Below are 26899 nucleotides of genomic sequence, written 5' to 3' on the forward strand. Positions count from 1 at the left end.
ACCTTCGGTCCTGTTGCAACCCTGTGTGTTGCAATATTCTTTTGTAATTCGTTAAATGAAATGTACTCAAATTCTCTAATATTTGGAAGCGGCACACTTTACTTATTGATTAGCGTGGCGAATTTAAACACGCGTAAAAGTGTTTTCATATCTCATAAAAAGCAGTGTGACCCGTATGTTATTACAGATACCTTATCATCTCCGTAATAAAAACGCAATAATTGCTGTTTAAGTAGATTTTAATTAACGCGAATGACAATTTTGCAATGGTTAATTGTCTATAAGTGAGCGGACGAGTGATGGTATCGCAGAGAATGTATGCATCATCAAGATATGGGTAACTGTCAAGACATGTGGACAGTTAAGATAATGAGGTCATAAAATTCACACCTTACACACGTTTATGATCGAGATTATAAGAAAAAATAGAAAAAGTATGACACTCACCTAGTACAACTAGAATATTACTACGCTTCACAGATATAAATTTTAAACGAATAAGGTTCAATCGATATTTCGTCAAATGCTAATTTCTAACGCGTTTTAAAACAAAAATATTTTACGCACTTAATATATGTAACGTTTAGACAAGTTTTACTAGCATACAATCCTTTTTAGCAAAATAATTCTATTGATCGATTAAAATGGCTCACCGAGCATATCCATTTCAACCATAAACGTTCATTCTACCGTAACTGTACCGATATTTATGTACTATAACAGTACTTTGCGAATGCACTATTGTTAGAATACCTGCATGAACCAGTTCATATCGATCACAATCATGATACGTCATCGAACAACACTGAACGATCGAAATTACAAATTACTCATTCGAGCCGCCATCGTTACGCACCAAGAGTCATCACGCTTAAATCAACCGGTAGATTTAATCGCGAGCCCTTTCATGTACCGATTACAATAATCACCCGTGATCAACGGTGCGCATAAAATTACCATAAATGAATCTCACCGCTCCGATATCTCCTGTCCAATTACCGATCGCTTTCCCCTTCTCGTTCCAGCCAGCTGCATACGATTTTCTCTGTCTAACATTTTCAAGGAATCAAACATTTCCCATTTCAATTCTCTCTCCCTTTCTTTCGCACCGCGAAATACTGGACATTTTCTTCAGCAAGGTACAAACAAGATAAGAAGACATTTTTGCAAAACGGCAGATGTAACGAGAAATCAAATTACTGGTCAATTAAGGTTGGTTATCGTGAACGTAAGTATAAGTACACATTGTATATACTCGTGCAACATAATCTTATTCTTGAAAGTTCAGATCATATACAAATAACTCGACTTATTCCTTATTCTACTCTACAGTTCCACTGACATAAGAGAATCCTAGGACGATTGTGGACATACCTGAAAAGATGACAAGTCAGGTACAAAAAAGTGCAAAAGCCAGAAGTCGCGCGCTCATGCGGCGAAACTTGGAGTTATGCCGGGTGGAAGAAAGAGCGAAGATGAAGGTGTTATCGCCATTTTATGAACCTCTTAGACAACAATGAACAAGAAACTTCTTGAATGTGGAGAGAAATACTACTATAAAGGCGACTCGATGATCAATTTTTATTGCCAGTTTCAGGATTGTCAATATTTGTTGACGACACTGAAAAATTGACAATATTGCTCTGACAATTACGAACGAATCTACATGAAGAAATAGGTCAAACTGTGTAACAAATTTACAAAGTTATAAAAACTCAGATTATTATAATCGAAGATACAAGCAAGTTATAAAAAACGAGCTCATTTGGACCAAAATGGTAATTATATCAAGAAACATGAGAAGGGACCATATTAAACGTCAATAGATTAATCGACACAAATATCCCTAAAAATCGTTAGACGAGTAATTCACCAGGCATCCCCTATAGGGCGTACAAAGACTCGCCATTTTTGGTGCATCACGTGATATAAAGACTCTCGTAGCTTTAAGCGTGACAAGTATCCTATGTCAGCTTATGGACTGGGAACGGTCCGAAGCTAATAAATAAACAAAAATAAAAATTGCCTTCGGCGTCTCTTTCTAGCACACGTAGACGGTCGTCCCCTCTGGTACGCGAACCGGGGCGCCCCCTCTTCGTGTTCCTAGCAGAGGCTGCAGTGACCCGAGACGGCGATCAAGCGATTCGTGGGTCGTGGCTGGGCCGTATCTTCTACCGGGATCCCCCTTCCTTCAGCCTGTCTACATTTTTCACCGGCTCGAGATTTTATTCGCCCGCAGTGCCGCGAAATTAAGCCGTTTTGAGATATTTACGAATGGATCGGGCAAGCGGGGGGCACCGGTGGACCAGCCGCACGAACAAAGGGGAACAGCCAGTGCCGTCTTCCCAACGCGCGGGGCCTTCTCGCGATTTGCGACCGTTGTCGCGGGACTAGACACCATGTTTTTCTTTTTTTTTTTCTTTTCCCGTTTCGCGCCAGATCTTCCCTGTCTACCTGGCCTCGACGACCCCTCCTCCCTGATCCACCATCGATATTGTCTATGGAATTCCTCGAACGATGCCGGACACCAGGCATATCTGCTATATGATGTCACGTATTCGAATACATTAGTTGTTGGTCATACGCTGGCTCTTTTTAGAAAGCGGACGGATGAGGACGTGATTAAAAGTTCAAGCGAGAGGGACTGGATCGTTAACGAGTTACGTCTCACCTGGGCTACAGGTGGCCCATAACGCACAACTTTCAAGCAAACTCGAGGAATGCTGCAAGTTTTGAGAGGTAGTCATAGAATGCTGTAGCGCACCGTTTGTTCGAAGCCTCGAATGCCAGGGGTCCAACCATATCGCTTGCTAGCATGGACGTTGCTGAAGTTTCAGGGTCCCAAGACGAAAGAGGTCGTTACAAGATAGCACATACAAATTAATATAATATAACTTATACAAACAAATATAGAGCAGAAAAAATAATTTGACATATCTAACTTTTACAAAACACAGTACTCTAAAGGCAGAGTCCAGTAAATTACACTACTGCTTTCGGAAAACTAAAAGCTTTCGAATTTCTATTCTCATTCCATCCTATCCACGTACAACCTGCAACCAAATATTTCAACATAACTTTCGCAGCTGGTTTCATACATAAAACACAGAATATGTATTTCACGCGACACGTAACGGGTTCCTGCAGCGTTGACAACTTCCAAATATATCACAACCACAAGATAATCTCAAAATTTCCAACGCTAGCTGTTAGATAATCGAAACAGTAATACATGTTTCATTTTCAATGACAGAACGGCGACAACTTTTAACGATCCGACAACGATAAGCGCAAAATTTCTATCGCGTACTCGTGAACAAGGATCAACTCCAACCACGTGATCGGTTTATCAGGAAAACGTGAAACCGGTCGTTCGCGTTCTGGATCCTAGGCAGCGCCACGTTACGCAGTTACAATTGTACAACCACTCGTGAGTAATGGCCATGGTAACCATGGCGATACACATCGTTGAACCGCAGACCGCTTAAAAGCGCGTGGGTGGCGATAAAATGAACTTTTTTCGACTTCGTTGTCGCGCCGATGTTCATCGTCATTGACAGCGAGAGATCCGTTACTTGCCTGCACGGATTTAAGAGGTAAGCACCATAGATTGCGTACTGCTTATGGGAGAGCCAAAGTCGACATCAAAGATTGAAAATAAAACCTAACCTAACCTAACCGCAATACTCCTTGCGAAGGATAGGAAAAGTGGCTAGAAGCAATCAGAAAGAATATTGATAGATAGAACAAGCAATAAACTGACTATAATATAGGCTCGATATGTATAATAAATATGACAAGAGTGACTTTTGAAGCCATTCTCTTTGTTCTATAAGTGAAATTAAATTTGTAAACTCAAAATCCTAGTTAACTTTAGTCAACTACAGTCTAAATTACGTTACCAGAACAACAATAAGTGTTCCGAGGAGTAGCTCAGTATACCCGCATGTTTCACGCGTCTGCCCGCAACTCCCATATTAGAAAGAAACGCAACTATTACGACTACCTATTTTTTTTTCTTTCTCTCGACTCCCTCGAACGAGCAGCGAAATGGTAAACACCCAAAGTATCCGACAGAAGATAAAGTCAAATGCAACTTCACAAGTAGGGTCATCCATCTGGTCGTAACCTAAAAGTAGTCTCGAACGGCGTGCTCGCATTTCAGAATTATCCTCGAGAGCAGGAAACGAAGGGGACGCACGTTGGTCCGTGAACGAGCTCGACGTGGGTGTCTTTAAATTCCCCGATGCAAAAATAAACGTGAAAAACTCGAAATGGCGAAATGATTTCAGCAGAGGACGGCCGTACAGGTGCTCGGCCGCTCTTTCGTCACGCGAGTGTGCGTGGGCACGACACAGTTCCCATCGCGGGGTTAGCAATAGGCTTAAATCCCGATTGGTTGGACAGCTCGTTCCTTGTTGGTGTGCGCATCGGTACACGCACGCTGACGACGCTTGTGTCGGTAGGGTGTGGAAGAAGGAGGGTGGATATATATGAGGGTACACCGTTCATATATACACCGGGTGGTAATAAAGGATTCCAACAAGGATGGATGGTGAGAGGGGAAGAGAAGTTCGCTCCATTGTTCCCGGTGGAACCCAAACGTCATCCATAAGGGTGCCTCCCATTATCTGGCGTGTATCTGGCTGAAACACACACGCACACAGAGAAACACACGGGTCCAGCCAGTGGGGACACACCGGGTAAACCGGAGAGAGATCAGGTCTGGCCAGATGCGCGACATGGCGGTGCCTTTCACGGTGTGTGGAATCGGTATCTACATGGCGGCCGACTGTGCTGCTATTCCTCCAACTCCGGCAATAGGAGCTCTAATCTCCCACGAAATTGTAAAGTCACCTTGGGAGTGAAATTTATAAGAGGTACCCCGACCTGCCATGGCACGAGCTACGCGCACATCCCCTGCACGCAGCCTTCCAGAGGATCCTCGTGGCGCATCCGTACGCTTCTTGCCTTCTTTCTTCTGCTCTGCCGAGTGGAGAAAACGTGTACGGTGTTTACGACGCGTCGCTTAAGAGAAAGATGATATTCCTTCCTTTTCTCTTTTCACAGGGGAGCATTGGTTTCTACAGGATGTTGAAAAAAAAGTTACTTACGGAGACTGCGGAATACTCGGTTTGGTGAATATGGGTTGAAAGACTGATGGCTTTAGTTGGGAAATTCTTAAAGGTCTGACGAAAAATTTATTATGAACGGAAATTAATTCCTGTTCTATGTTAACGCTTTCCTTGTTACTATTACGTACACCGTCCCAATACGAATATACCAGATTAACTCTTTTGCAGCAGCAATTCGACGAATAGATGAGACGCGATTATTCATGGTGAACTTTAAGTGTAGGATGAGTCAAAAAATATTTCTATCACCTATTCAATAAATCATCCATTACTTACAAACAAAATATACTTCTTCAATTTATATTAATTATATTAATAACTTATCATTATCCAAGTTCGATGACAAAAACTATACTGCATATGATAACATGTATATTAATCACATGGGTGTCATATAATGATAAGTGATAACATCTTTTGCTAAATATAAGTGGTAACATATTTTTGACTCATCCTGTATAGCGATCGTATAAAAGATGTAGCAACAGCGGGCAGTATCACACGTGAGAAAGAATTCCTATTATTTGCGAAGCAGTGCGTGATAATGCAAATGCAATGAGGGCGTGCGAGTCGCGCGTAAATTGCATCACCGCGGTGCACCGTGACGCTGCAACCAACCAACGTTACAAACCGTGAATGTCCCCAAGCAATTCCAATAAATCATCCATCGTACACAAAACATTATTCACGGTTCACGAACATGATTGTTGCTTTTATGTACGGATCATAATGTTAGTCAATATGCAACGACCAATTTGTTTTGATCTCGAAATCGTTTTATGCGAGTCTCTCAGCTGGAACCATACGATTCTCAAAACTGATAACAACGATTGATGTAGCTAGGATTTTTATGCGAAATGAGTAAGGTATTTTAAGATAAGAGTGTCAGTACCGCATATTTGAAATGATCCAATGGCTCTTGTACATTTAAGGTTTATGGATGTGGAAATGTGAAGAGATTTGGAAATTTGAGTATCGTATAGTTATAGACTATACGAAATATACAATTTCTACATTCTCCACGCTAAGTGGGTAATACCAATCTGTTCATGCTGGTCTTTCGTCGATGCCGATAACGATCCAAGATGAAAGTTGCAGGGAAAATACAACTTTCCTTTTTCATAACATCAAAAATAATATCGCAACGCATGTACCCCCGAGCCGCTCGTTTCTTAGCTCGAAAAAGAGTACTGCCGCTAATTACGTGGACAGGCTGTTCGCATAATTCTCGTTGTTTGAACATGGAGAAGCAGTTGGCGACCGGACTTAACAAAAATAAACCAGCCGGCAGTCCGCCAATCTTAAAATACTCTGCCCGAAATACGTGGCATGTCTAAAAAATAATGAGGGTACTCCAAAATTTGTTTATTAATAACTAAATTGCCAATCGATATCAAAGTAGATTTCATAACTCCGGATTACCATTTATCGATGACAGTAATCTTCTGTGCTCTCAAAACGTTATTTTCAAGAGATATAAAGAAGTCATGCGATGGAGGATTAAACGTTGGGTCTCGTTACCTTTCAGACACATCCGAATTAAATTTTAATTTTGCGATAAAGAATTACGTATTAAAATGCCGTTGGCAAACATTTCCCCGTAAGGGAGGTGTGTTCCCTCGCTGTATACGTCTTCCGACGTCCCCAGGCCATTTTTGTCCGCCTGCGTGTAACGGGCCAGCAGCGCGAACACAACCACCCCATACTACCCCTAAAACTCTAATTACGGCCTTACATTCCCTGCCGACCGTCTTTCCGCTCCCTCTTTTCAACCCCCAACCCCTTTCTCTCTCTTCTACCTCATATTTTCCCAACATTCTTCCTCCCGACTGATTCCTGTTCCCCTCCTGCTTCAGCTACCGCGCAGCCCTCTGCACCATTACATGCAAATGCCACGGTTGTCTCTTTCCGCTAATAAAAGTCGTGGCCGCGCAATTTAGAACATCCGACGTAGACTACGGCTTCCGAAAGATACTCGAGACGAGACAGGGAGAGTAAGTTCGAGGAGGTACCGACGTCGGCCAAAATTATTACTCATTAGAACGAGCCTTCCAGCACGCGGCGCTGCGTGTTTTTATGTCGGCCACTGACTGTGCATCGATGCTTCATTATTAAAGATATTCCCAAGACTAATCTCCCAATCCTCAACCTCTAATTTTTTTTTACGTTAATATTTCAACTTTAGGTGTCACATTTTATGTCATGAAACTTTGTTGCCATATTTTTCACGAAATGTCATATTTTGTCGAGATAAAAAGGGTGGTATATGTTAGTCGATGCTTCGGTATTTATTTTTCCAATTTCAAAGTTATTAAGACTAATTCCACGTATTTTACTTCAAAATCATACAAATCTGCTCAACTATTATTCGAACGCCCGATCGAAAATTATTTATTAACATCGCTGAAATTTCTGCCCATTCATCCGTTCACTGATTTAATTACAAGCATTCAGCTGAATCGAACAAATTACTTGTCGGCGCGTTAAAATTCTAGTCAAATTGAACGCAAATATCTATCGCCTTGCAACGGTAAACGCGATGGAGCTCGTAAACGGCTTCCTGTTCTTGAAGACTTATCCTTGCTGCAATTATCGAGACTTATCGATGAACCTCTCGAACAACGCTTCACACTTAGCAGTCCAATGTTGTGTTCAATTACTACAGTATGTTCGTTGTGGTCGTGCCCATAATTCTATACTATTTTTGACTTGTCAAAGCAGCGAAACCAACATGGACATTATTTACCTAACTACGTTACTTATGTCTAGATAATATTTCAATGACTAGTTTGAAGGTATTAGTGATACTGTTATCAATGCTGGTCGATCAGAGTAATAATCAAGTACGTAAACTGTATATTGCATGTATTTGTACGTACAGAGCATTTCAAGTACTTTATCATTTTGTAATTTGAAGTTTCATTTACGAAATAAGTAAGTAAACTTCTTTTTATGTAATCAAACAAAGTTATGTTCGTGTAAACTGTTTATGTAAATAAAGAAACTATCGTACGTTAAATAGCCATGTGCTATGTGCATTTGTTTACAGTTTCGAAATGAATGTACGCGATGACCTTCATAACGTGGTCTTTAAAACATAAATAATTGTACATTCGATATTTGACAGTCAGAAGTAGTTGATGATTTAGGTAACCGAAAAACGCGAATTACGAAGTAGTTATTTTTGCAAAACTACATACAAGTATGAACTATACAAGAAACTGTTATTTACAAAATAACTATCATATACAAGAAACTGTTATTTACAAGAAAAATATAATACAGAAGAAATTGTGGTTAACAAGAAAACTGTCACATACAAGAAACTATGGCAACCCTAAATTAAGCCGAAATTGGAAGAAGAAGGAAATTTCGATCAGTTGTAACTTTGGGCAAGTAAAAATACAAGGTCGAAAAAGTCCCCTTATTGAAAGAAACAATTGGGGGTATAAGATGGCGGCCATAGGCAGTAGCGAAAGGCGGAGCAGCCATCGTCACGTTGAGAAACGTTAGGATCCACATAATGTTTAATCAGAGCACGTTGCGGCTTTACGATATTAGTCCCTGTTACGCACCCTCCTCCACCGTTTGCACGCGTCGCTACCCTCCGAGCCATCTTCGTGGTAAGACCTTGCCGGCAAGATACAACCGGCTCTCCGGAATCTTCCGGATATTTCGAAATTTACAACTTCGAGGTGTTTAACCTTCGACACCGGATGGCGAGAAATGTGTGTTTGCCGTCCCACTTCAACCTTCTTCGCCGAGGAACTATGCGAATCGGTCGAGACATTATCGCTTCATCGAATCGAGTCCATGGCTGAGGAAAGCGTAGGAAGGCTTCATGAAAATCTGACGGAAATTACGAGCGACTCGAGGAAAATTTCAATCGTACCACGTAAACCGTCTCGTTCGATTATTGTCGTTGCGGCGGATTTAAACCGCGATCCGAGGGATCAACCAATCGCAAGCGAGAGGATTGAAACAGACGGCCTAGTTTGAGCGTTTGTCTCTATCTACATATGTTTAACCGCTAATTTAAGGTCTGCCCAAGTTCATTGTGGCTTACAACGGCGTTATTGGGTTCAAGGCAAATATCATCCGGGTAGCCGCTAAACACATAATGCTCTCGCTGTACGGTGCCAACGTGAAGTACCGTAATCTTGCAACACAGAATATAAACTACACTAGAATCATTTCAGAAATTTTATCGGTAATAAATCTGATGATTGCACAGCTTCTGTAGTGCTTCATAAAGATATACAAAAAAATAGTTCCTTCCAAATTAACAGAAAAACATCCCCAATTATAAAATGTCTTCAATGAGAAAAAATTTTTAACAATTTTTTTTTATAAATTTTTTGAAACTATCACGATTACCTATGTCGCTACTCCAGATTATCGAACATTCTCCTAAAATAAGAAATCATCGCAGCTAAAAATAAACGATAATTCGAATTCGCAAAACTCGAAGGAAATCTGCAGCGCACGATCTCGAAGATCGCCTACTAGTTGACTGCGAAGAAGAGTTCGCCGGGCGAACACGCGTATAATAAAAGTCGCAAGATAGGCGAATTCCTTCGGGAGCTGTAGAGACGTCTCCCGTGCACCCCGAAAGAGATGGTTCTCGTTCCTCGTCGCGATTCTTTGGTCGGTGCTCGTCGCTCGTACGCGCCACGCGGACAAAGGGGAATCCCCCGCGCATGCGCGTTCCACCAGCTCCTAGTAACGATTCTATCCTCCCCTGTTATAACTCGTGTCGACCCCGCCAGGGGGAGATCCCCCGTTCGACGACCACCATCAGCCTGACACGAGCTACAGGCTACGCTGTTTCCTGCTAGCGTGAGCGTATCGGTATCGACGACGATGGGTCTGATTCCATTTTCGATTTCGTTCAACGATCGCAAAAAATTTGTAGTCGGACGGCTAACTGTATCGATGCATATCCTTTCTTCTTTTTATTATCATCGTTAATAGACTCCGCGTGTTTATGCGTTTATGATATACAGCGCTCTGCGAAATATTAAATAGCTAAACAAATCTGATCCGTATACTGCGGATCTCGTAGATCACGTGCTTTATGTATGCTTTGCAGGTTTTGATACACTTTTAAAATTATTGCTGCATGAAATATGTATGGAGAGCTCGTGTATTTTCATTCTGAATGATTTATGACAGAAGTGATTTATGTGCAACGTTCAGTTCGCTAAAAGTTCGAATGTTTAATTTTTATCGTAAATGCACACAACCACATGATCCATCCCAGTAGTCGGAAGTATAAAAAATAAAAGATGACTTTTGTTGTTCATTTTCAGTAGTTTACAACAAGAAATAAAAGGTTGCCAATATTTGTACGGTCTCGTAGTTCGGTCGGCGCGTTTTTGTAACGATCAATTCATAAGGGTGCGTTTAAACTCGATTAAACATTTCGATTTCAAAGAAGCTCCATAAACCGCAATTCCAACTGGATTAAATCTAATTGACTCGAGCCAAAGTTATAATTTCTTCCGATCGAAACGAAGAGGGGTGTGGAGGTTGGGTGGTCGTTAAGGCACAGCGCCACCACACGAGGAATTAACTTGAACGAGCACGGCGGCTCGAAAATATCGAGGCAAAAAGCGAACAGGAATTGCGCAGTAAATTTCGTGCCCGATTTGGAGGTTAAACTTGCGTTTAAAACGCGCGACCAAAGAATTGTCACTTTTAGTGATCCTTAAGCGATACCGCGGCCTTTAATTATGTCCCAATTAAACCAACGCGTTCAGTATTCTCCGCCGTTGCCTGTTAGCTACCGCGTGTTTCGACTCTCCTTTTTCGTTCCTCGAACACATCACTAGTGACGTCACGATCCAATGGCGTAACCACAGTTTCTATATTCTGCTCAGCTTTACTTACTAATCATTAATCCTATGAAAATCTAGAAAATCGAAAGTTAAAAATTCAAAGCAAAAATCTAAAGAATTTTACAATATAAAAATTTCTAAATGTTGAACAAAAAGTATTTGCCATACCCTGAATCGAGTATCCTTCGTGCTACTAACAAAGTTTCGGTCCACATGACAGAACGGTAGGACCACCCAGAACCCTGACTAGTTACGCCACTGCAATGGCAAGCAGGAAAGCAGTTTCCCCGAGTAGAGAACCAAATATGTCCTCCGTGAAGCGCACGGCGCCGATACGTGTACAGCTTCACATAGATTCTGGCGTGTATATGCGACAACATCGACACCCACACGAACAAAGAACACGAAGAGGAGTATGTGCACCGACTACCAGTCCGGGTCGTTCACGTACGTACGTACGTACATGTAAGGTATAAAGAGAAGAGGCGTAATATCCTGCAACGGAGCCGCGGGACGGTACAAAAGCTGGAAATGGAGCCTTTAGTTTTTATCGACGGATAAAAGTCGTGATAAGCTGTATCACGGGTGTACCCGCTGAAAGAGCACGCCGACGTAGTCTCACGGTATCTATAGAACGGATCGGTGCTAGTGTGCAAGGAACTGTGAGTACGTTCTTTCGTAGAAGAAACATCGGGGTATCGTGGGCTTCGAAAATTTCGGAGGTTATTGCACCGGATATTCCGCGAGCTCCTCTCTAGATGGCGACTACGCGACACCGTCGATTGCGAAATACGAAGCGATCGGATTTAAACCCTCTCCTGAATTGCTACATTTTCGAAGCTTCGTTTCAGGTGTCAGCACATTTTGGGTTAACCATTTGCCATATTTTTACCAGTTTAAATCGAGACGCATTCGCGAATTTTGAATGGGTTTCAATTTGGAGTTTAAGTCTAAGCATGATTTTAACTTTCTTTATTTTATTACTGTGACAGTGGGTGGTTAGTGCTGACTAACGCGTCTGATAAATAAATATGGCAAGGAGTTAATAGCGAGTGTCTAACAAAACCTAAACGATTAGTACTAATTTTGAAAGTTTGTTTTCTTGGTTATGGATCGTATGAATTCATGAACATAAGAAGTAAAACGAATTTTGTTGATCCATCCGATGACGTATCTTTTTATTTTTACTACTTTTGTATGCAGGATATTTAAGAGGAGCGCAGAGAACGGTAACGTTTGACGGGGATAAAGCGTGCATGAGTCGACGATGATAAAAAGGGGGCAAGTAAAAAGGGATACGAGGAGTCAGAATCGTATCATCCTCCCTGAGGAGACGTGTTCGTGTAATCTTACGTCCCGAAACGATTGCCTCTGAATGGGAAATTGTCGTGTTATTACTCGACCTTCCTGGCCCCCAGTGTAAACTAATTCCGAGGCATGGTTAGGGTCGAGTCGTCAGAAAAGTAACAAACGGCCGAGCAACTTTTAATGACTCGCGGAAGGATTAAGGGGCAAATTAACGTCCGTAATAACACCACGTTGCCAACGATCTTCACACTTCCGTGGTCAAACGCCGACAATGATGCAATTTTGTTACCATCATTTTTCTTTACAACGAACAATCTCGTGTTGAGGTACATTACCCTTCTTCCTTCTGTAATGCTGTTATCTCGAGTGTGTACTTCTTCAGACAACGATCTGTTAAACTAATCATCAACTTACGAGCAACTGTGAAATCAGAGAAGCCATAAAATTCATTCATCTTCTTAAGGCAAGTTGGAACAAATTTGATCGGGTTAATGTAACATTAACGGAAAGTTAGAGTACGGTCATTTTTAAATAAAGTGGCATTTTACTTTACTTTTTTGACGGTTGTTGATGAATTCGGCGGATGTTGTTGCTTTTTCACGGATCACGACTTATCTCTTTGCGTCTCATGATTTACCTCTCCACGTCTCAAGACTTATCTCTCCGCGTCTCATGACTTACCTCTTCGCGTCTCAAGATTTATCTCTTCACGTCTCATGACTTATCTCTTCACGTCTCAGCAATTTGCAAAACAATGAAGTTGAAATTGATTATTTTCTACCTCTGAAAAATTATATTAACCTGCCTAAGGATACCTCAATTTACATTATACCTTGTACTTATAATGCAAATGTTATATGTATAACATGCAGACTTATAATGCAACTGCTTGTAATATCAAAATGAATTGTCGGACTAAAAGAACTATGAGAATTTGTAAATTACACTCTAGATTTCTCGGATAAAATTGCCATAGTTTACCAACCTAACAAGCAAGACTTAAGTTCTCTTTCCGAGTCAGAACGGTAACAGGACATCGCAGCACAAGTAATAGATAAAGCAGCATAATCATTAACTAGCTACCGACAATTAGAATCTGAAGTGTCATAAATCAGGCGGAATGATCGTAACTCGAACGGTAAACATCGTAATTCTGATCAGCAGTAAATCTACCTGTGAGCGAGGTGGAGCAGCATGGACCCTTCATTCGGTATTGGCTATCCGGGGGCATAGATTATACAGCTCGGGTCCCCGGGGAGAAGGAAGGAACTCCAACCCTCGATACGTTTCTCCCTCTTGGAACGTGTCTGTCCTCCGTGTAGAGAATCGTAGCCCTCTGTCTAGCTCTCGCCGGCTAAAGGTCTATATCGCGCACCGTCAAACCTACCCGAATTGCTCGTCGTCGTGTTATGCAAACGGGCACATTTGTTACGATAGTGCCCGCCAGGGGGTCGTTCTCCACCGTGCTGGTATGGCGTACCCGTACAAGGCTGAGAGTAACATAGCCATCCATACCTACCACCACCAACACCATCGCTGCCACTTTCTCTCTCTCCTCTTTCGAGATCCAACGTAACCCTGCGCTCCGGCTGAGATCGCGTTCTAACCGGGGAGCACGTTTTCTCGCCTGGACAACGTCGTTCCGTGTGTCAACGCTTACGTTTTCCTAACAACGAACCTACGATCACCTTCCCCTACCTACGTCGCCGCTTCGACGTTATTGTTCGACCACGGGGAAACAGACGTTTCGCTCGTTTCACTTACCGTTTATTAACCCTTTACACTCGAACGTACTTTTGCCGGACTACGACTTTCAAACTTACCGGCTGTAAAGTTTAACGAAGCCTTTTCAAGTATTATTAGTAATTTAAAGGGTAATAATTTTGAATTACTTTTTTGTTATTAATTTAAAAAAATTACATTGTTATATTAACCCGAATGACAGTGATGACGAGATTAATACCATTTTAACGTGTCTCACAGACTCAAAAGTTTACATTATTAAAATAATAGTATTATACATATTGAATTTGTTTGCAAAATATGTCTCATAAATCCTGTATAATCGAGTGGCACTTAACAGAATCGGCGATAGAGTGGATCGATTGAAAAGGTATCGTCAAATGGTTCGTAGACGCGGAAGAAGTATTCCACGGATATTTAACGATCTCCTCGCATCCTTATTCGTCACATATTTCACCGGATCGTTTCATCCTCGTCATAAAACTTTATCGACCGTGAAAATAACATTCTGTCGGTGGCTAGGTGTGCCAAGTGACATTCTCCAAGTTTTAACGACCGTCACGCGCCTTCGTATCTGTCACTCGGTACCTAACCTCCCTTTTTTCCTGATTTCATTCCTTCGACTTCCCCTGCGTCGAAGAAACGAACTTATCCCGTTCCGAATCCGCGTGTAAATTTTATCATCCAGAAAAAAGATTCTCCGAACTACGGGAAGATGATATTTTCGAAAGAGGGGGAAAAAAAAACGCCGAGAAGTTCTACTCGCGAGAATGCTCGTTTTGCTCGGAATAAAAATGTAAAATGTCCTCCAATCTCCATTTCGAATCAAGCAACTTCGTTTCCGGTTCTACAGTGCGCGCGAGAAACGTCCAGACGAGCCAAGTTTCGGTCGAGAGAAGTAATTTTTCTCTTAAACACCATGCTAAAGCTGAAAGTTTGAGCGCAGAGACGGGAAGACAAGTTCGACTATCGTCCTCGTGTTCCGGAAGAATGGGATATCCCGACGAAAACTCGGAAACGAGATGTTTGTTATAGAGGAACTTTTAGCTAATCGCGACTACGACGGCTCGAGGAAATAAGACTGGAATTCGCTCGAACCAGCAAGAATTCCCTTTTGTACACGTGCTAGTTTCGACGGAGACAAGTTTCCGCCAACTGCCAATCGGATCTCGAGGAATTACACCGTCGACGGGTAACCATCGTTAATGTCCTTCGGAACGACCCAAATTATTGATGCCGTGAGAAATACTTGCTGAAAGTTTAATCGAAACAACCTTATTTGTAAAGATGTGGTCGACCATGTTCGCTGAGGAGCCACAACTTTTTATATTATGATAAACGAAAGATTCATTGTCACACAACGTGAAGTCCAATGTCATGATGAAGTGATCTCGAGTTACAATGACACAAGTTAAAATATGGAAGCTACAAATCTGGTTTGGATTCTTTGATGTTGCGAAGAATTTTTGCAATTGTGATCTTTACTCGACGGATAATATACAACTTCCTACATAATACGAAACATGTTTTACAATATTACATAACATCTTTTTTCTGTCATTGTAACAAGTTTTACAACTTTGCAACACGTGTTATGAGTGTTAGATATGTAACACAGATTTAGCGTCATATTAGCATTCACCAGCCAAGCATTTAATTTACGATCACGCTATACCATCGGAAGGAGTATACAATATCGCAGACGTTTAGTCAGAAACGAGTTAAGTTAGATTTAAAGAAAAGGATAAAAAGTGGAGACTCGATAGAACCCAACCAGTAACGAGTTAATCACGTTTCGGAACGAATTAAAAATCGTGACACATTTACATGTTATATTCCCCATTAAACTGTACCGCACGTTCTAACTGGTTTATTCCATAAAAACGAATAAATATCGGACAAACATCAGACGCGAGGATAAAAAAAATCGGCGACTCGCTTATCAACGCATCTTCAAACCATTCCAATTACAACTTTCTTGGGATGCAAAGCGAGTGCAGCGAAGCAATTAAACGCTCCGCCACTAAATCGATTATTTTTCTCGGTAATTTGAGCGGCGTGGTCTCGTGAATTTCCCCAGGCCACGGTTGGTATGCAAGACACCGCGAGGATCTGGGCAAACTCTAAACCCAAGTTTTCATTAGAACGCTACCTACCGCCTATCTCAATCCTCGTTCCACCCCGTAACGTAATCGTATTTTAACAAAATCCTGTTAGAAGCCGAGCAGAAAGCCAGGCAAACAGCCGTGCCAAGCGCACTATTTTACTTCAACTGTACCCCTTCATTCTATCTACAATGCCTCACAGTCTTTTGCTATTTCACCAACACTACCGTTTTCACCCTTTACAATTTTCCTGCGCGCGAACACTTTTCTCGACTAATATCAAATTTTTATTCAGATTTTTATTTCTTTAAATTCAATGAAGATTGAAAGAAGTTGATCAGCGATTAAGCGAGTGATACTTAATTTGTTTTTAATTTTTTACCAATAGCTGAAATATGCATCTGAAGGCTACTGTAACGTATTTTAAATAAAAGTTGTACAACCCTATCATAATTTTCAGAAAAAGCTCTCCCCAAAGAAAACTGACATCACCGTTGCAATTACAATTAATTGATCCCCAATTGTTACGATAATTATCTACTAACTGGTATACGGGCCGATGTTCTTCAGTCGACGTTCATTTACGGGTATTCGATTTTTTGGACCCTGTCGGTTGCGCAAATGGCAGCGCTGAGTGTATACGACCAGCCACTACACGCAGAGCTGTCTGTTTACTTGGTAATCTTTTCGTTGAACGTGCTTATAAATTAGAATGCCTAACGCGCTGCTTCTTTGCGAGTCAAACGCGTTACGTGTTCCCTTGTGAGTCAGTGGAACAAAGCTTTTTAGTACGATTAAGAATTACCGATCACGTTTAAAATACGAAAATAATTGACTACATGGGACAGCTAAGGCAAGCTTAGGTGTAGGATTGAGAGTTCAGATTAACTACAGGTTTCAGGTTATATTAGTTTGGATTAAGATGGGGTCCGTTGGTCAAAGTCCTTGGATTAGTCAATGATTAATCAGTTACCTCTGTATTTTGTTTATAATACAGAAATTAATTTATACAAAGGACCTTAGAATTTGCTTACATTTTCTTAATTTTCGAATTATTGAAACGAAAGAGTATGTATTAAATCTTTAGCACAATTCAAACTGTCCCACACTTTAATTAGAAATGGAAATGAGCCTGCATCAATCTCTCGAGGTTCAATTTCGAAAGTGCTAACGCGCGTTATCTCGCTTATCAGGTTCCGCCGATTGGAATAAAGTTCCCCGGACAGGATATCACTTATTCCAATTTAAATAACTAAACGAAATGTTGCAACAACGATCGATCGGGGCGAATTTCGAATTTCAAAATTGCGAGAACGTCAAAGTTAATTGAGGCAAATAATTTATTAACGTTTATCTAATCGAATGTCGACGCTCGTTTCGAAAATACGAGAACGAAGAGTAGAAACCTAACCTCGGACCTTCGCAATGATTGATTCCCATGAACGACAGATACGTCGAAGCCTTTAACTTTCACCCGTCAGAGAAATGCGGTGATTTACGAACTCCGGCAAAAGGCATCGACTTTTTGGCTCTTTTAGTGGATAGGGTAAAATTTTATTGCTCCTCGAGGGACGACGAAGGAAAAAAGTACGCGACTGTCCACAAAGGGTGCGGTGAAAGTTTGCGTCGGGTTAACAGGAAGAAGAAAAAACCGATCCTTCGGATAGAGGTGAAACCATAAAAAAGGCTGGTGGAAAGCGACCTTGTCAAATTTCTACAGACCCGGTGAAATTTCGCGTACTGTTAATATTCTGGAAAACTGATGCTTTGTATGATTTTTTTGGTGTTCAGTAAAATGCATTCCTGAACTGTTGTGAGTAATATTAATAAGGAAAATTAACAGTTATTTCCTAATAATATATTATAATATGCCCTAAATATATTTGTAGTAAAACTTAAAAGGAAATATGAATAGTTGACAATTTTTGAAGATTAAGAAATAGAGAAATTCAGAAATATGAAGATCTGGAAATTCAGTAAATAAGAAGTTTAGAATTTTAGAACTTTGCAAATCTGCAAGCTCAGGAATCATAAAGCTTACAAACTCCAAAGATATACAAATTAAAAAATTCAGAAATTTTAAAGTTTAAAAATGTAAAAGTTAGCAACTAAAAATTAAAAATGCTATTATACGTCCTGTATCGTTAATGCGGAGGACTAGTCCACGTGGGCCCTAAGCTCACCTTGGCTTATACCCAGTTATGTCAATGACGTGGTGTTTCGTGAACGTAAAGAAAAGAAGATGTAGGTGTATGTCTGGTATCATGCGTGGTTTCACGGGGATTTTACCTTGAGAGCAACCGAAAATAACCATCGAACAGAGTCGTGGTTCGAGGCCAGTGCTCTCTCGCTGTTGGTATACGTATAAGATGCTTTTTTTCCGAAAGAGGGCCGAGCAGCGTGAATCTACGGTGACATTTAGAATCGTCCAGGCTCTCGTCCCAAGGATTTGACTGGTATGATGGGTTCGGCACGCGACAAAACTGGGTACGCACCGCTGAAACCACCGCCACCGTGGTCGTCGTATGACCATAAAATAAACGTTTGGGGTGGCGCAGGCGGAGGCCAAACCTGACGGCGCATAAACACTTATATAACAGCAATTAAACTGCTTTTAAGGCCCCATAAAACTGCAGTTTCAATAATCTCGGTGACAACACTCGATTCTGGCCTGCCTCAGACTTCTACCAGGCCTCCGGAAGCGACTCTTCTCTTCCCCTTCACGACCTTCGACGCGGACACCTTTCAGATTACCCCTAATTCAGCTATTTTTGACGTTCTGACACACTCTCTACTTTTTATCGTGATGTGAAAGACAGTTTTACAGTTTACAAGCGAATCTTCCTTCTTTGATGCATTTCTCCTATTTACACATTTGGGTACATGTTTACAACTCCCATGAAATTGTCTTGTGGGAGCCAAAAGTTACGTGTGTAAAACAGAAACTAGAATTGGAGATTGTAGAAGTTCAATCCGTTCATCGATGCTGCAACTAGGGTGGAGCTAGAACTGTAGGGTGGACCCATAAATGTATGGAATGGCCACACATATAACGTGGAATACATAAATCTCATGCAAGTTAGAAATTCAGAAACTTTCAAAGTTACAAATTTTCCAAGCAAGTTTGAAACCCCGAACATTCACCTAATGGACGCCCACGATAATTCTAAGTTCGCCGAGAATTTTCCCAATCCATAATCCTAAGATAGATTCATACTCCGCAGTTTCTATAAACATACTTTGCGAACATTAACATCGATCATGTTACCCTATCAATTAAGTACAACGATTCGAGTGTGCATACATACAGCTGTCAACGTAACCCAGTACTGTCAACGTTCTCCCATTTTATGGTCCAGGAATTCCATAATTGACAGATTTATACTCTCTGGTGCGGGCAAGCTCCACGAAAAACCTCGCGGAGCGATAATTCCAGGAGGAAAATTCATTTTCCATCCGAACCGTTGGTTCGCGTTTTTTTCGAGGCACTCATCGGCTACCTGGCGAATCCAATGGCAGAAAGCCATCCGACAAAGGCAGGATAGGTGTAAAATAGGAAAGAGAGAAGGAGCCGGAGATAGAACGAGGAGGGAGCAGCGAAAGGCGGGTGGAAACGAGCTCGGAGGCCAGGTAGGGGAGGCCATGGAACGGTGAAATGGGATAATACGGGACGCTGCAGGACGCGGCAGCCATCATCGAATGCTAATGAGGGGTTGGCGGCTTTTGGGGCGGAAGATTCAGTCCATGCAGTGGCGCACTGTTGCCAGAGAAACGGTCTGATTATAAATTATACATTATCTCGTACTAGCCTCGTGTACACACCGAAATCCAACTAGACGTACGCAGGACTACCCTGGCCTAAGTCATCAAAATGCACAGCGTCCGAGGGGCCAACGGACAGATTAAAAAGATCGTGCAAGGGTTGCCGCGTGGTATTATCTCCCAGGTAGGAAAAATCGCGTTATACCCTTTTGCACGTCTTTGGATCATTGCTCACCCCTTTCACCGAAATGGCCGCGCCACATTTTTATCGCTTCGATCGCCTGACAAGTTCGCCAGGAATTGCTACTTGTTCTCTTTATTGCGTTACTTATTTACCTTTTACGCCTGGATTTTGGAGAGCACTTAGCGATGAAACTGTTCTGTTAGGATACTTTGAGTGTTAAAATGAAATCTTTGACAGAAAGGTGTTATAACGAAAATTTTCTTTCACTTTGTGTTATATCCCTTAACGTATTATTTCTTTCGGCTACTGCGTCAGTCAGGCCGAATTATTACAACAAAGACAAATAAAAAAAATAAAATGTTATTGGATCTAGCGACTTAATTGTTCAAGTAATAACTAGTATTGAACTTGGTACATGTGCAGATATAATTTATGTTCGTCATGAGTCTAACTCAATATTAAGACAAGTAATAAAGTAACCAAAGTGTTCTCAAAGCAATTTGTTTATTTTCCTGCACGTCTTCAAGATCAAGAAGGAGTATACTTGCAACGACTAAGAACGTTTCTCGGTGTACCAGTATAAAAAAAACGAGATGCAACTTGTAATTTGAAAGATTTTACTGTTATTGACCCCCTTTTGTTACGGTTACGGGGAAAACGTTTCTGAGAACGACACCGTAGCACAGCAGGGGTTAATCAAAGGGTGGAGAAGAAGCGCGGAACTACTGCTTCGAGTGAGTAAGCTAACAAGAATGTTTGCCTGGTGTACTGTTGCCGGCAGATCGAACTGTTTATATATTATACATTATCTCGTGATAGCCGAGCGTATACAAAATCAGGCTAGACATTTACCGGTCAGCGAACTGTATTGCGAAAGCGCCAAAACATTCGGCGCCAACGGAGTAAAAAAATAAACCGAAAAATGAGATCATCCTTAATATTTTTGTGATTTTTTTATAAAATACATGCGATACAATGTGAATACAAATAGTTTGCATTTTTGTCAACTGACAGGCTACCGCTATTACGTCATCGTTATTCGTGTATAACAAATTACCTAATAAAATAAAACTTATCGAATAATTTGTGTCCCTCGCACGTAATCCACGTACCCATTACGTCGTCTTGTATAATATTTTCTAGCGTCATAATATAAATTCGTGCAAAATTTGGTCGCGGTTCAAACGGATTCTTGCTCTCAGAAATGATTCGGAGCCATCAGCAGGCCGCCGATCCCTGACCTCAAAATGCAGCATACGTTCACATACCGAGAATGAAAGATTAGATACACATAGTATCTCCTTCGAGTTAATTTTGTGTTATAAAATGGATGCGTTTCTTTCCCAATTTTATGACTTTGGTACTGACCGAGAATAACTCGAAGAAGAACGAGACATATCGAGGATCCTCCATGACACTTTACAAATGTATGCTCTACATTTGGAAAAAATATTTTCCATAATTTATACTACAGACTATATTTTGTTTCTTTAAATTTTTTGAAACTTTTTTATAAATCTGCAATTTTTTTACAATTTAACTTGGCAAATTTACATGATTCAGAAATATCGACATCTCAATCTTTCAGTTTTCGATTTAAAAAATTTTTCAATCTAAATTTAATATTTTACTACTTGTCAAATTCACGAATTTTACAATTCTGAAATTTCTAACGTCCTCCACATTTAATTCTCAAGTTCTATCTTTCAAATCCTCAAGTATATTTCACTTGCATTCCCAACAGCGCTCTCGCAGGCAAAATTGCTCATCACAGTTCCCGATAATTGATGTTGGAGATCTTTCGACCAAAGTGAAATGAACTCGAGTAACGATAATAGTAATAATGAATCGGTACAGAGAAGGGTCTATCTCAGAGTATATTCGCGAAGCCACCCAGTTGCCAATCCCAATTCTAAACTCGAAAACGCAGTACGTTCACGTACTGGCGATAGATTACGGCCATAGACACGGCGACGGATATTGCATCCAGTGGAAGAAAAAGAACGGAGCGCTTGAGTTGAATTCAAAGTGCTATTCTTATATTATTACTTTATTGCGAATGAGGCTGGGCGACCAAGAATTTCAACCGTGACATTTTCCGATATTTAAATTTTTCAAAAACAATTATGCTGCGACAAGAACATTTAACAATTATAGACACAATTTTTTTACGTTGAAACCGCAGAAAAATTATTAACTATTGCGGATACTAAATGAAAATTGCAAATATGATTCTATTAATAATCTTCCATTAGGTATAACGAGGAACTTCACACTGTAGGAGTCATAGATCCCAACGAATTATGCGGTAGTTAAGGCGCTAACGATTAATTGTATGTAAATATAAATCGATAATTAAATAATGCGGAACTACATGCTACTGCAAGTGCGTATGTATTTTGCAAGCTAAAAGTTTCCAACTACTAGCAAAACAGATGGATCGAAGTCTCAAAATTTTAGTATAACTATAGAAACTCGGAAACGACAAAATCCTAAATTGTAAAAATTCCAAAACCCCAAATTCTCAGCGTCCCAAACAACAAAAATTCTAAAGTTGCAAATTCCCCAATACCTCATAAAAGTTACAAGAACTAAACAGCTATTTTACATACGCTTAAAAATTAATGCAAAGTTGGGCCGAAGTACATTCTACCGGGGTCGACGAATGCAAACGAAGGATGTGGATAACGATTAAGAATAACAATTAATTTGCATTGCGCCATCGATCAATTTTTGCAACGAACTAGACAGGTTGAAGAACTGGCGAGTGTCCGCGCATCGCGATTATCCATGCAAAAGAGATCGAGGTAAAAGAAATAAACGAGGAACGAGAGACATGCATTATGCATCTTGCGTCCGGGACTAACGTTGATTCGCGTACATAACTTCAATTGCAATTAGTCAAACATCCTGGAGGTCTCTGTACAACGTTCCCACAGGTATTTCGGCTGACGCACCCCAACTTCCAAATGCATTAACGTCACGTCTCTTTCGCGCATGGACGCTTCGTCGCCGTCGACGCCACCAGAAAAGCGACGCATCCACGGAGCCGCAACTCGAAACCTGCTTACACAATCGTGTTTGTAAAACACGAGCCAATTCGTCTTTGATATCGATACGCGAGCCGTTAAGAACCTGAGACACTCGTTAAGTCTTTTACCGCACCGCCACTGCTACGATCATTGCAAGCTGATTGCCAAACAATTTACTATTTTGATGCTCTTAGAAGACATTTGTGCTCTGTCGTGCATTAATGACTTGATTGCTGTATGCTTTAATTGACTAACATGCATAGATACGTATTGTCACGGTAATGAAAGTACGAGAGGTTTTATCTTGATTGGATATTAACCATAGTTCAACACATGGTTAAGTACACCTACTGGGTCTCGAACAATTAGCAGTCGATTTTCGAAGATGCGTGTAAGTAAACGCCCACAGAGATAACTGTTTTAACATTTCTACTTTACAACTAACAGTCTGATACCTAATATGCGATTTTCAAAAAATTTGAATAAGTTAATGTACGTAATGGTAAAAGATCGATAAGTAAGGAATATAAAGAAGGATTAATCGTTACGTTTATTTTAATTCGAAGGTTTGGCCGCAATAACAGCATAACCGGAACAAATTGGGAGTCGATACGCTGATAGGTTAACAGCGATGATCGTACGCGATCGACTTCCCATGGCAATCACGGTACCCTTATTTGAAATTATGATTCGGCCAATGTAAATAAACCATCGCGATAAGCCCGACGGCAGAAGTTTTACTTTCACCTAAACGCTATTACTCCGTCATAGCGGGGCCTGTAATAGGCCGTATAAAAGATAGTCACGGGGATAATTTGCGGGCAACATTATCACGGCGACGACAGGTGTAGTTAGCCGTATACATGTCCTTCTTGCATGCGCGACCAACATAAACGAATAGGGTACCGAGTCAGTAGCACGTGTTACCGGCACCAAGATTCGAGTAAACGACCTCTACATACTTGCCCTTGACTTTCCACTGACACACTTTTTAACGACGGTCTGGCTACGTCGAGGACACTTTTTTTCATCGACGTTACGAATCGGAGCGCAGCGCCATCTTATAAAAGCGCCAACTGCCGAAGCATCGAGATCAAACGCGGAACAGGCGCACGGATTAGCTCTTAACGCCGTTGCTTGAAATTGTGAGTGAAGTTTAACGGTGCACACGCACACGCTGCTTTTATCGTTCAACTCCGAGCTTGCTCTAAACTTGCTCCGTCGAGGAACCTCGCGCGTATACCATGCGAGAGAACGTAACCTCAAATCTTGCGAAACCGTTCAGCTTAATGATCTCAGTTTCCGACGAAGGAACGCGTCGCGAGGTTAACAATTTCCGCTCAGAAGTTGGAAATTCGGTCGAAATAGGAACCACGAGAAAGTGGTAACCATCTTGCACGACTATGTGCGTTCCGTGAATGGAAGTGGTTCTCGTGCGTCGAGAAATATGGCTGCCATATGTGGCGGCGCCCTCGGATTTGCCCTGCCTCGTTTTACCTCCTTGACCGTTTCCAGTGAACGATCTTTAACGTTCCGTTCGATGTTCGAGACTCTTACTCGAGTCACCGTGTGTTCAACTTCCAGGTTCACGAACGGAGTTATAGCGAGGCTATCTTCACTCTATTACTATGTAAACTTGGCCTAACCGGAGATACGAGCAATTTCGAAGTAAGAAAGTACGAAAATGCTCTCGTTTCGGAATCGAACAGAAAAACCTCGTCTTCAATATCAAGAAAAGGAAAAAAAATATATTTTCTGCAAAGATGTTTCAGCGAATAGCGAGAATGATAACGAGAATAAGAGATGGTACTCACCGCACACGACTCTGTCGAACGGGCTCATCCAATCTGAAAGCAGAAATAAAAACCAACTGTAATTAAGAACAGAGGGAAAGAGAGCATCAAATCGATCCGATAGGAAAATTATCTGGCGTTTCAACCGAACCGTGAAAAAGCATGCACTTCAGATAAAACTACCCACCACAAGCACGGAGAGGCACGATAGAGAATGCGGTTACCGAAAGAGATAAAGGAAGACGGAGAGAGAAGCCGCGTGTAAGCGAAACTTATTCCAACGGATACGCAATTAGAAAGTAGGAAATTCGCGGCAACTCGACACGCAAAGCTTCTCTCGCTGTAACTTCGCCTGCTAGGAACGAGGATTAGAGGAACGATCGTGAACGTTCGACCGTATCGGGCTTAATCCCGTGTTCCTTCCTTTCTTCGTTTTCTGTGCAGTATCGGCGTTAGAGACGACCGAACGGGGCAATTACCCCGCGACCCGCTTTTATGACCTTTCGAATTTTGCGAAAATTAAATAAATCAGTTTCGAGAAAGCACATTTTGCGGGTATATGGAGCGAGATGATGCGAAACGGGCGATATAACGGGTGGCGCATACAACGCGTAGAGAACATAACGTGTAACAATACGTGACATAACAAGTGGTACTTCAGTGCGAAGTATAACAACGCGTAGAATTTCAACACGTAGTAATCCAACGCGTAATATTACAACGTCTTGCGGTATAACCCTCAACCATTCAGCGCATAGCGGTACAACGCGAGGCGATATAACACGTATCAGTATAATACATAGTAGTAGAGCACACAGAGATCACGGCAATATAACGAAATCTACGGTAAATATATTCGGTACCGACTTCTACCCCGGGTCCTACAAACTAAAGTGACAGCACTGACTCCGCGATTAAACGAAAATGTCGGATTAGGCTGACGTCGGTAACGCAAAGTCCGATCGAAAGGACGCGAACAAACTGTTTCGAAAGCTGAAGCAGAGGAGTTCTGATCGCGGAATCTAATCAACGACTATTCGTTGTTCGAGACGCCATCCAACCGCGGCTCGGAATTCATCCCAATAAATCTTTTGCATTACGTTCTGACGACTATCGCCGAGGGAATTGCCGTTCCCTTCGTTCTCGCCTCGTAAAGTTATTCTTACGCACTCGTAAAGCAGATAAGGACTTTATTGAATCACGAATAGACACTTCTTGCGAACGTTGCCCGATAAGACTCGCAGCGCCACGTCGGATGAAGAAAAAAAAAAGACAGCCGTCTCTGTTCGCTGATGTTTCTTCGTCGATCTAGTGGCAACTATTGCGACCATTGGCGTAACTAGAAAGGGAGCCAGATCTCCTATCTATCGAGTGTCTGGCGTTATTTAGTTCTAACGTAATTCGTAACGCCAGGAAATATGAACGTTAATGCAGTCTTTGTTCAGTTGCATTCTGTGTTACATTTTGATCTACACGATTCTACAAATTAATTTCTGATTAACCAACAAATATTTGTTATTTTAATTAATTTTATACCTGTGAACTAAGTCCACTCCTCCGTTTCTCCTATTTTATTTTTGTGCAAGAAAATATTGGCAGTGTGCCTACTTTCTTTTTTTATAAGCGAGGAAAATAGACTTGGGTTACTGGCCCCCAGGTATAACGTTTATGACGGTTTGGGTCACTCCGACCCTCGCCTGGTTACGCCAATGATTACCGCTAATATAAACTGACGGTAGTTGTAAATTATAGCGAAGCACGTGTTGAGAAAAAATGATGACTGCTTTGCGATTTATCCGTCGGTTTGATGCTATCGGCGCTGTCGTAGCCATTTTGCGAACGCGGCGCGACGGTCGCCTTCGAAAAATGCCTGAGCGCCGGAAGATGGCTGCGATTAGCGCAACTTCTTTGTTCAAACCGTTTCCGACTATGCATTAAATTAATAAATTAACTTGCAACCCTCGTGTTTTATTCCCTGCGATCATGAATTTAAAAAA

At 41.4% G+C, this 26899-nt stretch overlaps 2 protein-coding genes across 6 annotated transcripts in view; both read right to left on the reverse strand.

Annotated features, from left to right (window-relative positions):
* The window catches only part of LOC143264619 (uncharacterized), a 392045-nt gene that overhangs the window by 136513 nt on the left and 228633 nt on the right, over positions 1 to 26899 (reverse strand). The window lies entirely within an intron of this gene.
* LOC100875779 (homeobox protein abdominal-A homolog) overlaps positions 1 to 26899 on the reverse strand; it is a 59573-nt gene that overhangs the window by 23522 nt on the left and 9152 nt on the right. For both annotated transcript variants that reach the window (XM_076532670.1, XM_076532678.1), the window contains exon 2: positions 24924 to 24956. In XM_076532670.1, coding sequence (XP_076388785.1) covers positions 24924 to 24956 — 33 coding nt within the window. The remainder of the gene's footprint in view (positions 1 to 24923; positions 24957 to 26899) is intronic.

Source organism: Megachile rotundata, chromosome 1 (assembly GCF_050947335.1).
Source record: "Megachile rotundata isolate GNS110a chromosome 1, iyMegRotu1, whole genome shotgun sequence".
NCBI classification, from domain to species: Eukaryota; Metazoa; Arthropoda; class Insecta; order Hymenoptera; family Megachilidae; genus Megachile; species Megachile rotundata.